Consider the following 16,134-nt stretch of genomic DNA (forward strand, 5'->3'; position numbering starts at 1 on the left):
TAGTTGGTTCTTCATCTTACAACTATTTTTTTACATTTTTGATACTCCATCATTTATCATCTAATATCTCAATACTTAAGTTACTGGAGGATTTATCCGGCTTATAGTACCCAGCTGCTTCAATCTCTTCCATTCTTCTTCTTCGATATATCTGTGAAAGCCTCTCTCGATCCTGATTCGACATTATTCCACATTAAAATACATTGATCTTCCCCGGGATTTCTTACCATGACGAAAGCACAACCCAGGTCTTGAAAATGAGAGGATAATCTTTGGGTCAAGAGATGGGCTTAATCTGAATAGTTTGATTAAATGGACCTGATCAAACCTAGACATGTAGTCTGGATGCACTGAGCTTGAGACCCAAAAGCAATCTTTTATTTGTTATTTATTATTGGGCTAGCTGTTTACCCTCAAATCCAAACACCATTATTGTAAGAGACTCGTGTAATTATTGCCTGGCTTCACGTGGAGACCTCCCTCTCGCTGCTCGGATTAGAATTTAATAATAATTATAGGTTAACAGGTCATGGTCACCGTCACGGTGCACCTTTCCGACAATTAAAATCCATTGGCTAATTCATTCTAATGGTGGCACGAGATTTAAAGATATGTTTGTTTAAATAAAAATTGAAGGAGGGTTGCCTGCTTTTAGTACGACAAACAAATCAGACCCTTCATTTGTTTTATGTTCTGTAGTAAAACTGAGACTTCAACTCTCTTCCGAGGAAAAAAATATTGTTGTTTTATTCGTTTGAGCTGTCAATTCATTTATATTTAAATTGTTTTGCTTGATTGACAAGTGAATTTAGGTTGCATTGTTTCAAATGTAAATGGCCTGTGAAAAAGCATGATTTTGTATAATATCGATATTCATGTATACGAAGAGCATCCACCAAACATGAAATAAATAAATAAATAAATAATTGAAATAAAAGAAGTATAGGCGAATCTTGAATTGAATTGGTCCAATTATCTGGATAGAATAACCCCACCAGCCTTCGAGGCAGTTAATGTCTTGTCTTCTTCTTCTTCCTCTTCTTCTTCACTTGTTTGTTTATGCATACAACATCAGTGAAGAATCTGTCAAAGTGATGTTCGGCACATTTTGAATTGGTAGTAGGTGAAGACTTGTAGATCGTCGAAAAAGATGGTGCAGCGCCCAATCTTTGAGTTGGGTCAAAGTTCTGTGTTAATTACGATTTTGTTTGTTTTCATGTCTTAAGAATGTTTTTATAAAAATTATTTTTTATATATTTTAATTTGTTCTAAATTAATATATTTTAGAGTTTTTAAATTATTTTAATAAGCTGATATTAAAAATAATATTTTAAAAATAAAAAATATTATTGTAATATATTTTTAAATAAAAATTATTTTAAAAAATAACAACAATCAAACTTTTAAACACCCGGACATAACTGCCCCTTCACCTTTATTTGAGTAACGAAATAAAGCTTAAGCAGGCAACATCACCCTTGTCAATTCCCATCCCATTTTTGTATGCTTGCCTCTTGTTATAGCCGGCCAAATTCAAGAAAAGATCCTAAAGAGCTTGTTTTATTTGTCGGGGGAGATGATTGGATTGTAGAGTTTTGGTTTTCAAAATGAATAAAAAATACATATAAACATCTCTCCAAATCTCGATCTAAATTATAATATGAGAAATAAATCCAGTTATTTGATAAATTAACAAGGTGAGTGATTGTTTTTTAAAAAACATACATTAAAATAATATTTTTTTATTTTTAATTTTAACATGTTATAAAAATAAATAAAAAAACTAAAAACTACAAATATTAATTTGAATTTTTTTCAAATAAAAATTCGTTTTTTTTTTAAATACAATCAAATTACACTCCCGAAACACAACAAAGGATGTGGCAAACGTAGGATTTAGTGCATCAGACAACATATTACAGCACACTCAACGTTGAGCTACGCAGGCATTGAAGGATAATACGGGGAGAGGCATGGAAGAACCATGGCTATGAGCTTAAAGTCATCTCTTTCTTTAGTGGTACCATTTATTTCCATTGCTTCTTATGCAAATGGAAAGAAATCCAAACAACAATACATCCTTTATTACAACAACAACTTAAATAGAAGTCTCATTTATGTTTGTTTGTAGTACTTATTTATACGACAAGCTAGAGAACAGAGAAAGAGGGCAAACAGCCTCCATTCGAAAAGACTATACATCGCCCTGGATTCATTTCATTTTCAGCCTCTTTCCTATTCCCATAATTCATCTCCAAACCCTCCTTAAAACTTTAGTAAATTGAAGCCAAACAACTATTCTTTATCTTCTACTCTGTTTTCAACTCTTCCTTTTTCACTTTCTGTGTGTATGTATGCCCGCATGGAGTCATGTTTTCAAGGGTTTTGTTCTTCAAAGATGTCCAGGAGAGACAACGCCTGAAAATCCAACAAAAAACATAGTTAGGAACTCAGATCTTGTTGAAGAAAATGCAATGAATATTCACAAATACAACGTGCAAGACTCATTTTGGTCACAGTGAGACCCAAATTACCTCTGGTATGTTGAGCTCGAGGCGGAACTTAGGGCCATCATAATGGTGGAGAACTGGCCGGAAAGAGTCCTCTTCCAGTGGCTCGCAAACTTTCCTTGTCATAACTCTCACCTGTACAAAACACAGGTGTTAAATCGACAATGATCCAATATACGAGCCACTTTAAATCATAGGCAGATAATTATCTGACTAATAACAAGGAGACTTCGGATATATATATACCTGAGCAGGGAAGCGTGATTCCCCAGCACATTTCTTGTCTTCCCAGGCTGAGGGATCAATGTTTGTTCCTCCAAAACTTGCAGCCTATACCATCAACGACGTCATTAGTTTATTTAGAAGGAATGCTCTATCATTTGTAATCATAGCCATAAAGCGAAGAACAGGTTAAAACTGCTTAAATCTCATGCAAAGAAGAGGTAAAAAACTGAGAAACAAACCTCAAAAACTCCATGGAGTTGGTGAGTGGAGTAGTTGTAAAGGAAAAGGGGCAAGCCCGGAGTGATCTGCCTCACTGAATCGCGGTATCGGGGAGGCAAACCTACACAAATTCACGCAGTTGTTTAGAATTCAAGAACAACAAAAACCACTTCAATGGTGATAACAAAGAATTAGTGAAGAGAATATCAATAAATTCAACAGGGCTCAAATAACAACCGAGCAATGAATTTATATCTTTTTATTTGTAGAACAAATCAAACTATGCCTCTCAGCTACAAGAACCAGATTACTGGGGGAGGAACCCTAAAATTTCGCACCTAAACTTTATTATGGCTTAACATTTCCAATTAAAAAAAAAAACTGTTTTTGCATATAAAAATCTAGCTGTTACAAAAAGAAAATAACTAAGATCGAATCTTCAAAAGACCAGAACTTTGTAAAACAAATAAAAGAAAATTAAAAGAACAAAAAATGCCATATAACACAGAAATACACTAAAAAAAAAAGAATAACAGAAATGAAATTTGACAAACTTACCAAAAAGCTCTCTCTTGAGATTCTCTGCCATGGTATCATTGTTGCAGACAAAGATATATCCACCAATTGTTTCATATCTAGGCAGAGACTCAGATGGTGGTAGTGTCTTAAACCTCTTATCAGCAGCACTCTTATTATCATTATTATCGTTACTGTTGCTCTTCTTGTTGCTGTTCTTTTTGCCACTCTTGCTTCCAAAATCATCATCTCCTTTGTTCTTGCTACCCTTCACACTAATATTAAGGTTATTGTTATGGATGTTAGTGTTCTTTGAATAGATCCCATTACTGAATCCTCCATTGACCCCAAGGTTTTTTTGAGATCCACCAACAACTTGACCCATAGGTCCAATTGGACTAACACCATAATTGTTGGCACTAGACCCCATCTTCCATCCATCATTGAACACATTCAAATCAGATCCTTTTGGCTTCAGATTATATACATCATTGAACACATTCAGGTTAGATCCTTTTGGCTTCAAATCATTGACAGAATTCCACCCTTCATTGAACAGATTCAAGTTAGACCCTCTTGCCTTCAGATCATTAACAGGGTTCCATCCATCATTGAAAAGATTCATATCAGAACCCTTTGGCTTCAAATCACTAATCGGGTTCCATCCATCATTGAAACTATTCAAATCAGAACCCTTTTGCTTCAGATTGTTAACTTCAGCACCAACTCTGATATCAAAATTCCTCCTTTGATCTGGCCTCTTAGATCCATATGAATTGCTCCAAATTGAGTCATTGAGTGACAGATTAGCTAAATTTGGTGTCTGCACCCTCAGTTGATCACTGAATTGATAAAATGATTGCCGGTTGTTCTCCATTTCTTACTTCAATTCCCTTCAAAGACAAACAAAAAGGCAAATGGGTTTTCGAGGATTGATAGAAATATAAAAGTTTTAAAGTAAAGAAAATGTAAGGAGCAGGGAAGAAAACAGAGGTGGGAGTTTTGGATTTTGATGTATGAAAAGGAGAAAAGGAAGTATTAATAGGTGAAGATTAGGTTAAAAGTGTGGAAATTTCCTGGAAATGGCTAGGATTTTATATGACTTTCAAGATTGCGTGTGGATTTGTCAAGGAGGAAAGCTACAAAAGATTTGTGAGTTTAATCGGTCAAAACAGTATACTGCGTGTAACAAATCAATTACTGCAAAAGGGGTTTTGATATTAATGTTTACAGATGGGGTAAACACCAAGATTGCTGGTTTGTGACAAAGGACTTGCTTGTTATTACGGTTCTATGTTTTTTACTTTTCTTTTTGCGAAAGTTTTTGAAGTTTGAAGAAATAAGTATTTGCAATTAATAATTATTGGTTTGGATTTTGCAGTTGAGCAAAAATGACAACGATATGGCGAGAACGCGGTTTGGAAGTGGGGTAGGAAGGAGAAGGGGCAAGAGAGAGAGAATGGAGGTGGACTATCTAGAAGGTCAGTTTCTACTTCTTGGATCCCATGTACAAGATTTAGTTCACACTTGGGAACTTGTCTTCGCTTATGTGTTAAGGCGAGAGAGAGAAGTGTGAACTTGTCTTCGCTTATGTGTTAAGGCGAGAGAGAGAGAGAGAGAGAGAGAGAGAGAGCATAAAAACAAAATTGCAATCTTAGCACTCCAGTCCAGTGCTTTTAAAAAAACAAAATTGAGTCCTTAGATTTATGGCTGGGAGGTCATATTTGAATTGTAATCATTTGCTCAACATGTGTCAAGACTCTAGAGGACGATCATTGGACACGTGACACGTTCCTATTAGCCATCAAACTAAATGAAGCTGGTCCTTCTAAAGAACAATATATATTTCCCACTACATTAAAAATATTCTTAATTGATATATTATTTAAAATATTTCTTATTGTTATATACAATAATTTTCTTTATTTTTTTCACAAGCCGAAGGAAAAACAACACAAAAGAGTCATTGCTGAGGGCTTTTATATTTGATGGCTTTACCTTGTAGACCAGTATAAACGCGCCATGTGTTCAATATGGTAGCCTCTAAAGTTATGACATATGTTATGCAATTTATCACCTGACTATCTAACCATTGTGTTAACTTAAACTAATAGAAAAATCTAATTAAGAATCCCTTGATACGCTGTGACCCTAATCAGACCAGAAATAGATTGAGGTTCTATTTGAGATTACCCCCGGCCTTAAGTTTTTCTCTACAATTTTTTTATTACATTTGTTTCACATAAAATATGATTCTATAAAATATATATATTTTTTATTTTTCATGTTTTGTTATTTAGAAAAACTTTATTAATGTAAGATATTTTATAGTTAAAGAAAAAAATTAACCTTGGAACAACCAAAGACAACTTATAGTTTTCAAAAAAGTGAAAATATTATGTAAAATTAGTTTTGTTAATAATTCATAAGTGCTACCATCAATTAATTCTTGCGATTTCCTTTTTAACATATGTTTTTTATACGTATCAAATATCATACAGCTATTTTCTAGTAATTTTCATCCACATAACCCAACAATACAAAATAAAATATCTTTTGAAAAAACATACTAAGTTTTTTCTAAAACAAGTTATTTTACATAAATAAAATTACCGAAGACTTTGTATAATAAGTAAATTTTACATGTTAACATATTCACCAGTCCCTCCAACTCCAATCTGGAAACGCAGCACGCCTTTTAAAAATTTCAGAAAAATATCATATTTTTTTATTAATTTTTTTTCAATTATACAGTTTTTTTAAATGACTAACGGTATTATTATCTCAATAGTAATCCGTTTAAAATTTAATTGATAATTATTGATTAACCTATTGAATTTTAAGTTGAATACCGCTAACATCCTATTGAATTTTAAACTAATCATTTTCATTGATAATTAACATAATTATTGAAGAATCCTATTCAGATTTAAATTAACCACAACTAATAATTTGCATCGATAATTACTATAATTATCAATTAACATAATAAGTTAAGAAATTCTATTGAAATTTAAATAGATTACTATTGATAATAAAATGATATTAGCAGTATAAAAAAACTTGTATATTTTTTTAAAAAAAGAGTTGAATTATCCAATCCATTAAAATGTGCTCTTTCTATAAGAAAAATTGTCAAAACTTTAACTAATTTGGAATTGAATTTGAGACAGGCTGCAATGACAAGTGTAGAGGGTGAGGAGGCTCCCTTCTAACTTTTAATTGGCCGGTTTTAAAAAGTCTTGGCAATCTTTCTGGCCTCCGATTTCAAACTTGACATCTGTAAGGGTACAGAAAGTCGTATCATCACGTGGTATCGTGTGGTTAAGATAAATAGTGTTGACTTGGAATTAGTGTATGTTTTTAACATATACATCTTTTTCTTTTTTCTTTTTTCTTTCTAGAATGGGACATTGGTGGACCAATCTTCTCCACAAACCGCAGAGAACCATCCACGTTATGCATTCCACCCTTTTGCCGTTAAAAAGTATTTAAAATTTTTAATTTTCTAATTTTATGAATAGTTTTACATGTTAATTTTAAAAATAAAAGGCAATAGCTATCACAACTCAAATACTACCTCCATCATAGCAATAAACCACGACTTCCATAGCTAATAAAAATACGATAGTAATTACACGATGCACCAAAATAGATTAGGTAAAAAAATATGTGTTTATTGCTACAATAAAAAAAATCATGCTCTATATGTTTTTTGGAATTATGGTTTTGCCTAAGTAGTTTTTTCTTTCTTAAAGACAATGACACACATTTCTCATCTTTTGATCTCGGATTAAAGATTTATGACCCTTGCTAAGAACTATCTGAAAGTTTTTAAGTGTGAACATATAAAAAAATAAGGTAATTTTGCACAACTAGGTATCTTAATAAAGGTCAATTGAGTTAGTCATTTTTTAGGCTTCGTTTGAGAAACTCCAATGTATACTTTTATCGAAGACCACCTGAAACTTGATAGAGGAGATTCACATCTTTTGTTTGGATGTATTCTTATTCTATTTAGAGGTATGTAGCTTCACATTCATTCGCTTAAAAGAGCTAACTCAATCAGTTTAGATTTTGAAAATATAGTGATAGTTGATCAAGGACAAGATAGTGTAGACTTGTATGAAAGAATTGCAATTTTAAATTCTAATTTCATGGAAATGGGGTTGTAAAAAGAATGTTTCTCTTTTATTTGCAAAAAATCTTATGTCATTTAAAAGTTTATAACATTACAACAAGCTCTTAAAATGTGTCAACTCGATAATTCAAAACTCTCAATGTAAGAGATGAAAAATAGATAAATGATGCGTCGTCTAGGTTAAACTCCTAGAAATTAGGATTCTTAATTTGGGATCTGATAAATTTTATTTTAGTCCATATTCTTCCAATTACTTTTAATTACATCCTTTATTGCCTCACAAACTCTTAATTTCATTCAATCTCACCCATGTCAAACTCAATCATCAGTCTCAAAGTTTAGCATCATTTTCATTTTAGTCCTTGATGTTCGATTTTGCATTTGGATCCTTAATTGACCATCAAACTTTTAATTTTTTTAATTTGGCCATCGATTTGGTCAATTTTAGTCCTTAAAATCTCGCGCCTTTTGTAATGTGGTCTTTGGTTTTTAATTTCTTCAATATAACCCCTAATTGGTTATCAAACTTTAAGTTTTTCAAAAGTAAGCTCTTGATTTGACCAATTAAACTTCTCAAAGTCCAATTTCAACCCCCATACTTGAATTTCTTTCAATTAACACCTAAATTGACTAAAAAAACTATTTTTTCTTGCAATTAAGTCCCCAATACATTTAATTAAGCTTTCTAAAATTCCCATTGAGTCTTTAATAATCCAAATTTATATTTTTTTATCTCAAATAAAAATATTTTCATAAGATAGGTCTTTTTTCAATCAAAATTTGGTTGCCAATTTTGCCGCTCTTGTAAATTATTGCCCTCCAACTTTTTCGCTTATCATTTTGGTTTTTTACCACCAATTTGGATAATCTTTTAGGCTTTCTTCATATATATCATCTTGTATTTTTAGATTTTTTTCTATTTTTTTCTTGATTTTTTTATGGGATAAAAAATGGATAACAACAAATATATTAGATGTCTCTTCTTCTTTTAAGATATAACCTACAGAATTTATATTTTATAATTATTATAAATAAATAAATTAAAAATATTAAAATAAATCAAACTTTCACTTCATAAATTTTATCAGTATAATCTCATTTAATCCGTTCATCCAGCCTTGAGAGACTCTTCTTTATCAATCTTACACGTCAGATGTTTTTTTTAATTGTATTGAAAAACATGGTATCGTAATATTCAATTGGAATTATTTTTCCATGTGTTCAAGTATTTCGAGAAATCTAAAAGTCATTACACAAACATTAAAAAAATTATTCTTATTTTAATTAAATTTGTTTTTTTTTCTAATTAACATTCTACATAAAATTTCACTTTATAGTACAATTTATTGAGTGCTTAATACAATTAATTTTAGCTACTCAAGAATTAAGGGTTGTTATTCTTCTTCCATAATTGGTTTATAGAAACTTTTGGTTGTATTTAATTTACTGACTTAACCATTCTCTTTATTATTTTTCAAATGGTTGATGTATTTCTCATTTTAATTATTTTCGAGGAGGAAGGATAAAAAAACCGAGCAAGCCAAGTGAAAGTAGTAAGATACGAAAAAACACGAGTAGGAAAGTAGTAAAACACCGAATTTGAAAATTCAATGAGAAAGAAACTAGTGGTGCTATTTTTTAAGAAAATCTTGTAATAATAAATTTAAAAAATACACAGGAGTCATTGAATTAATTGAATCTCACATTAAAATCAAGATTTAAAAACAATTATTTTTTCTCGAAACTTATTATTATCATTATATCACTACTCATTGACATTATTCATATGCGCCTCAACATCGAAACTACTTTATAATTCCCACCGAAATGATGGTTGAGTTTTGGACCTTTCGGTCACAAAAGCATCGCGGGCCTCAGCATTTAAGTGAAGTTTCGGTGTCCATTTAGAGGTTGATTTTATTTTTTCAGTATTTTTAAATTGTTTTGATATATTAATATCAGAATTAAATTTAAAAAGATAAAAAATATTATTTTTATATATTTTTAATTGGAAAGCACTCACAACTACATGTTGTTTTATATTTTAAAAATATTTTTGAAAAAAATTAAATATTTTATTTTTAAAAAATTATATTCTTAGTATTTTTAGATTTTTTTTAATGTATTGATATAAAAAATAATTTTTAAAAAATAAAAAAAATTATTTAAAAATATTTTTAAATAAAAAATATTGTGAAAATACTACATGGGTGTTTAACTGGGCCAACCGGGCCGACATGATTATCACACAGCAATGAACAAACCGCAAGAACCGTTAAGCATTTATAAGTGCCAGCCGAAGTTGCAAAAGGTAGTTGTTCAGGGTAGTTAACCGGCTTCAACAAAATGAGGGGGGGCGAAAAATACAACTATTTTGCTATTATCGCCCAAGTATTCTTGTTGGCGGATTCTCCAATCTTAAAAATTAAACCATCTAACGAAACCCATTCTTTGTTAAGTCCTTCTCTTGCACTGATAACCCAAAGTTGAACAAGTTTTTAAATCATCCAAGCTTTACCCAGAGAGGAGAAGGAGAGTGCCAGAGAAAGAAAGAAACATGGCAGGCGTTGCTGGTGGTGCTTGCTCTTCTAATGTACTGTTTAGAAGCAGAGAAGTGGGGAACCATGGAGCTTCCATGGCTCAATATAATGGGCTTAGACCAGTTGTAAACAAGCAAATGGCTCCAGCAGGGAGTAAGCCGAGTGGGTCCGTTTCTACTCCAGGTATGAGTCTATTAAATTGTGCTTCGTTTTTTTTCTACCTTGCAATGCACCTAAAATGACAAGTAATGATGCTACTTAGAAATGTTTTGGTTGTCTATAAAATGCAGTTAGCAACATATATAGGAGCCAAAAGAAAATGTCAGAACTCATGTTCAACATGTTTCTGCCAAGGGTTGGAAAAGAGAACCCCGATTATAACAATGTTCTAACACACGATTAGAATGGGAAACTATGTTTGTGATTCTGAATTTTCTTCGTCATTGGTTCATCTTTCTAGCAATATTCCTACTTAACTTGGGAGACAAACTATTAAGCATAGGAGTATTCAATATGACTGTGTTCAATTTTTACACTTTGACCTCTTATAGGATTTAACTTTGGTTGAATTTACCATGTTCAGCTTCAAAATTAAGAACGGTTAGAGCCATGGTATCTCAAACTGTTTCAGCCCCAAAGCGTGAAAAAGATCCCAAAAAACGAGTTGTAATTACAGGAATGGGACTGGTCTCAGTTTTTGGTAGTGACATTGATGCGTTCTATAACAAACTCCTTGAGGGAGAGAGTGGGATCAGCCTGATTGACAGGTTTGATGCTTCAAGTTTCTCTGTTCGATTCGCTGGTCAGATTCGTGATTTTTCTTCCAAAGGATACATTGACGGGAAAAATGATCGTCGTCTTGATGATTGCTGGCGGTACTGTCTTGTTGCTGGCAAGAGGGCCCTTGTAGATGCCAACCTTGGTTCTGAAGTGCTTGAAAATGTAAGTCATACCTCAGTTTGCTTAATGTGAATCACCTTAGACTAAGCGGTAACGATGAAATCTCTTGACATGTATGCATTACAGATGGACAGAACAAGAATTGGAGTTCTGGTGGGAACTGGCATGGGAGGCTTAACTGCTTTTAGCAATGGAGTTGAGTCTCTTGTCCAAAAGGGATATAAGAAGATATCTCCATTCTTCATTCCTTATTCCATCACCAACATGGGTTCAGCATTGTTAGCTATAGACACAGGGTTGATGGGCCCTAATTACTCCATCTCAACTGCTTGTGCTACCGCGAATTATTGTTTCTACGCGGCTGCTAATCATATTAGAAGAGGTGAAGCAGATATCATGGTAGCTGGGGGAACTGAGGCTGCAGTCATGCCTACTGGTGTTGGTGGTTTTATAGCTTGCAGAGCACTATCTCAAAGAAATGAAGACCCTAAGAAAGCTTCAAGACCTTGGGACAAGGATCGTGATGGTTTTGTCATGGGAGAAGGCTCTGGTGTGCTGGTAATCTGTACAACTTCCTCCTTCATTATGTTTGAGTACCTATTAGCATCGTATCACTAGACTCGTGTACATATCAGTAGCGTTTCATCCCTAGGAATTTTATCGGAACTAATTTTCTTCGATGGGAATAGATAATGGAGAGCTTGGAGCATGCAATGAAAAGAGGAGCTAATATAATAGCAGAGTATTTAGGAGGTGCTGCAACTTGTGATGCTCATCACATGACCGATCCCCGTTCAGATGGTCTCGGAGTTTCAACTTGCATAGCTAAAAGTTTGGAAGATGCCGGAGTTTCCCATGAGGAGGTAGGAGTACTCAATTTCTTCACAGAATGGAAACCTGAATTACACTTTCCTTGAGATAAATTATATATTTTCCCCGTGGATCCAATGTCTGATTTACAGGTGAACTATGTTAATGCTCATGCGACATCAACACTAGCAGGGGATTTGGCTGAGGTTAATGCAATCAAGAAAGTCTTCAAGGACACTTCCGAGATCAAGATGAATGGGACTAAGGTAAGATACCGTGCAGTTGAAATTTACAAAAAAAAAGTACATTTTACATCTTTTTGCGATATCCCAATAAATATAAACTGGATTTACAGTAATCCTGCTGGAGAATAACATCAATGCTAGCTAATTTGGTCTTGTCTTGTCTTAGTCAATGATTGGACATGGGCTTGGTGCTGCTGGTGGATTAGAAGCCATCGCAACCATAAAAGCAATCAACACTGGATGGCTTCACCCAACAATCAATCAAGATGTATGAACCACCAACCTTATTTTTCATACTGATTTCATGCTCCATATTAGTTTACTCAATATACTGCCTGGTGTTTTTCATGTTATATATTACTTGACTCTGCAGAATATTGAGCTTGATGTTACAATTGACACTGTTCCAAATGTGAAGAAGCAACATGAAGTTAACGTTGGTATGTATTCTGTTCTTCTCTCTACATGTACATATGATAGACGTCGGTCCAACATGTAAAGAAAAAATGTCTTACTGGACGTTCAAATGATCAAATAGTGCACGAGTGCACATATACAAATGCAATATCTTGGTGATATATGTTAATATAAGTGCATTGATTGTATGATGATATGTTTTTCCCCCCCTTCATTTCATTGCAGCTATCTCAAATTCATTTGGCTTTGGAGGGCACAATTCTGTGGTTGTTTTCGCTCCCTTCACACCCTAATTGAATAAAACTCAAGTCAAGCAGTCTTGCTCCTCCATCCTTGTGAAATTTATTAATTTTGGGTGTCAAAATTGTCTCAAGCATGGCTGATATCGCACAGATATCAGAACGTCTCTGATTTTTTCAATGATGAGGACTGAAGATAATGTAGCCTTTTTTTTATCATTTCATTTGCTCTCATAAGTCATAACTATGTATCTTGAGATCAGATTCTGCGTTTTGCAAGTCAATAATAAAAAATTCTTGTTGTCTTCCCTTCGGTGCTCTTGTCTACTAATAGTGTTTCTATTAGTAGACATACACCATTGGAGTTGTGACTCCATAAATATTGATTATTTTCCCCTCGACTAGGGAAACGTTGAGTTCCTAGATCTCCTAGCTTTCTTATGACCATTGAAAATATGATCTCATGCATTTCTGCTGTCTTCTCTTGGTGTTATTTACTATGGTCTTCCTACTAAAGGATCCACGAACTAACTGGTTAAAATTTTTCCGGAGGAGGATGCAGCACTAAGTATATGTGTTTGGTGGTATTTCACATTGTGGTTTAATTATATTTATAAATTTTTTGTAGTTTTAAATTATTTTGTTTTGTGTTTTTTTTTATTGTTTTGATGTTAAAAAAATATTTTAAAAAATAAAAAAATATCGTAATATATTTTCAAATAAAAAAATATTGCAAAAAATAACTTTTACTACAGTACTCTAAAACGTAAACTTAATATTTTCGAAGTTTCAGCTAAGTCATAGTTTAAGGTATAGTTTAAGGTGTATCATTTAGTTTGACTATATACCATGTATGGCTGTGGCATAGCCATTATTATGTCATTCTCAGCTTTTAATTCTGTACATCAAATTGGAGTTATCACTTGAAACTTATTTGATGTAATGATTCAATCATTTTTTTTAAATAAGTTTAAATTATATTTTTTTATGTTTTTTTTTAAAATAAATTTTTAAAAATAAAAATATATATATTATTTTACTGTATTTCTAAATAAATATCATTTTAAAAAACAATACCTACCCTACTCTAGAAAAGCTGATAAAAAAATTTGAGGAAGCAATAAGAGAATTAAGTGAAGAGAAAGAGATATATACCTGGCAATTTAGCGGAGCAAAGAACGGCATGACAATCTTTGCAACTTTCCTTTCACGGAGATTTGTCAAAGAATCAATGTAAAGAAAAGCTACTGGCTGGGGACAAATAGAACCTCTCTAAATTAAAATATCCTAATCTTTAGAGCCGACATTAAAGTTAGCCAAGTTACTGTTGAGCTAGTGAACTTAGAGGAGGTAGCACATGGGTGGCTTGATGTTGACGATGAGAACTTGGGCGCCATTCCTGATTCCTCCATTAAGTAAATGCTATGCTGATAGATTAGGCCATCATGAGCTTTTTAAACCACCAAGAGAATCATTCTCCTGTTAGTTTAGTTGTGGTAATATTCCTCTCAAAGAATCTTCGAGCACTCCCGCCCTCACCTTTTATTAATCCTTGTAGAATGCAGCCACAGCCCACAACTAGCGTTCATCTGCATCTACACACTTCTCAGTTCTTACTTTGCTTCCCTTCCACTTCGAGCGAATAAAAAGTTCAGCAGACAGCCTTCTTTCAATCAATCTTCCACCGTGATTTCTTCTTAAAATACCAAGTCAAAAGGTCTGGGCAACACCTAGCTAGCTCACAAAAAAGGAAACCTATAATGCTAGTTTAGGCGATGACATCATAGTTACAGGTGCGAGGGCTTCATCAGTACACATTTAGAGTGAGCTCAAGCTAAATAGGGTTTTTAGCTTTTTCAAATATTAAAATAAAAATTATTATTTGGATGCAAATGTGCTTGACATTGATATCCAATGCAAGAGAATAGGTGGTTAGAATTTTTCTTTTTCTTTTTCTAAAAGGATAGGAATATTTGGATCAATTTTCTTCCATTCTTGCTTCATCCACTCTTAAAACCTTTCTCAATCAAGTCTTCAATGGTAATTGATAGCTCATTTCAAGTCGACAAGAGAGGAAGCCTGTGTCGATTGATTAGCATTTTGAACGGATAGAAATGCGCAGGACAACTCTAAGTGGTGACACTCCCCTTCAAAAATCATAGCAGCATGCCAACTAATTAGCAGTCTAACAGACGTATCTACATAAAGCTATCAAACATGATCGTGTTCACTTCTGATTCTTGAGTGGCAGCTACAGCAAATTCAAGATATATCCAGACCATCCCTGTCTTCTCCAATGATCAATTGGCAATGTAGGGTTTTGTTGTTTGATGCGTATAACCCTATCTACAAACTTTGGCACTAAATTCTTTGCTAATTGCGCTTCAGCCTTCACTTAACCAATTGGAGAGTGCTAACATGGGTACTGACCTGGTTAGTGCTAGGTTAATTGGCTTGCCCAATCTTATCATGCTTGTACGAATTGCTATGTACTCAATTGCTTAATTCAAGGCCAATATCTTCGTAACTGCTCTCTTGCCTGTGCTTGCCCTGCATGTGGCATGTGATTTTCTCTTTTCTTTTGCGAAAGACGTGCATAATTAATGGGGTTGGATGACATCAGATTTTATCTAATTTTATCTGAGAAAAAATCGTGACAACCAGCTTAACACAACTAATGAATGGATTAAACTTCAGCACCGCATCAAAATAAGAGAAATTAAACTCAAAGTTGATATCGTGCTAAACCCAAAAGCTGGTTCGTGGCCTGGGACGATGACATGACATCTATATATTGACAAAAGTCTAAGGAAGTCAGGGCGTCATATTATGGCTAATGGTAATTTATAAAAGGGGATCTGTGTCCTTTCATTCTTGCGCAAAGGTAATGGAAAAGGCAGTGTAGCTCTCAAGGTTTTTGGACTGATGGAGCAGGCAAGTCCTCCACATCGAAAGGCAGTCGAGGCCTCTGGCTGTAAGATCCCACGGTTGGAAATGCTTCAAATTAGGTCAAAAGGGAGTCAATCTTGCAGTCCTTCTCTGGGGGGACCAAAACCCCACCCCCACACCTCTTTCGACTAAATAAAAAAGCAATTCTTGACAGAGCTAAGCCTCCACTAATTGAACATTTTCCAAATAACCCATGATTGTCTTCACATGGATGTTACATTATTTAATGCTCTTAAGAAGGCATCCACCCAAATAAACCCCATCTTAATCGCACCTCTTTTATTAATTAATTACTAATCTGTGGGGTAGCCCTACAAAAGCAGTCCTGAGCCCTAGGATTGGTTAGAACTTTCATCTCGTGGTTCTCTTTCATTTGTGCAGGCTAAGGGCAGCCAAAGGAACACCAACCAAATTGGTCGCCAC

At 33.7% G+C, this 16,134-nt stretch overlaps 2 protein-coding genes across 2 annotated transcripts; one reads left to right on the plus strand and one right to left on the minus strand.

Moving 5' to 3' along the window:
- Nucleotides 1–1,991: 1,991 nt before the first annotated feature.
- LOC133702163 (DCD domain-containing protein NRP-B-like) lies at nt 1,992–4,775 on the minus strand. Its single transcript, XM_062126411.1, has 5 exons — nt 3,513–4,775; nt 2,975–3,075; nt 2,757–2,840; nt 2,535–2,645; nt 1,992–2,418 (listed from the first exon to the last, which is right to left on the minus strand). Exons 1-5 carry the CDS (start codon nt 4,345–4,347, stop codon nt 2,377–2,379), a joined length of 1,173 nt encoding a protein of 390 aa, XP_061982395.1. The 5' UTR covers nt 4,348–4,775; the 3' UTR covers nt 1,992–2,376.
- A 5,164-nt stretch (nt 4,776–9,939) lies between these two features.
- Nucleotides 9,940–13,185, plus strand: LOC133701012 (3-oxoacyl-[acyl-carrier-protein] synthase I, chloroplastic-like). Its single transcript, XM_062124762.1, has 8 exons — nt 9,940–10,334; nt 10,735–11,093; nt 11,178–11,609; nt 11,741–11,914; nt 12,014–12,127; nt 12,273–12,374; nt 12,480–12,546; nt 12,749–13,185. The coding sequence occupies exons 1-8, from the start codon at nt 10,169–10,171 to the stop codon at nt 12,814–12,816; spliced, it is 1,482 nt and encodes a 493-aa protein (XP_061980746.1). The 5' UTR covers nt 9,940–10,168; the 3' UTR covers nt 12,817–13,185.
- The last annotated feature ends 2,949 nt before the right edge of the window (nt 13,186–16,134 follow it).

Source organism: Populus nigra, chromosome 8, assembly GCF_951802175.1.
Source record: "Populus nigra chromosome 8, ddPopNigr1.1, whole genome shotgun sequence".
NCBI lineage: Eukaryota > Viridiplantae > Streptophyta > Magnoliopsida > Malpighiales > Salicaceae > Populus > Populus nigra.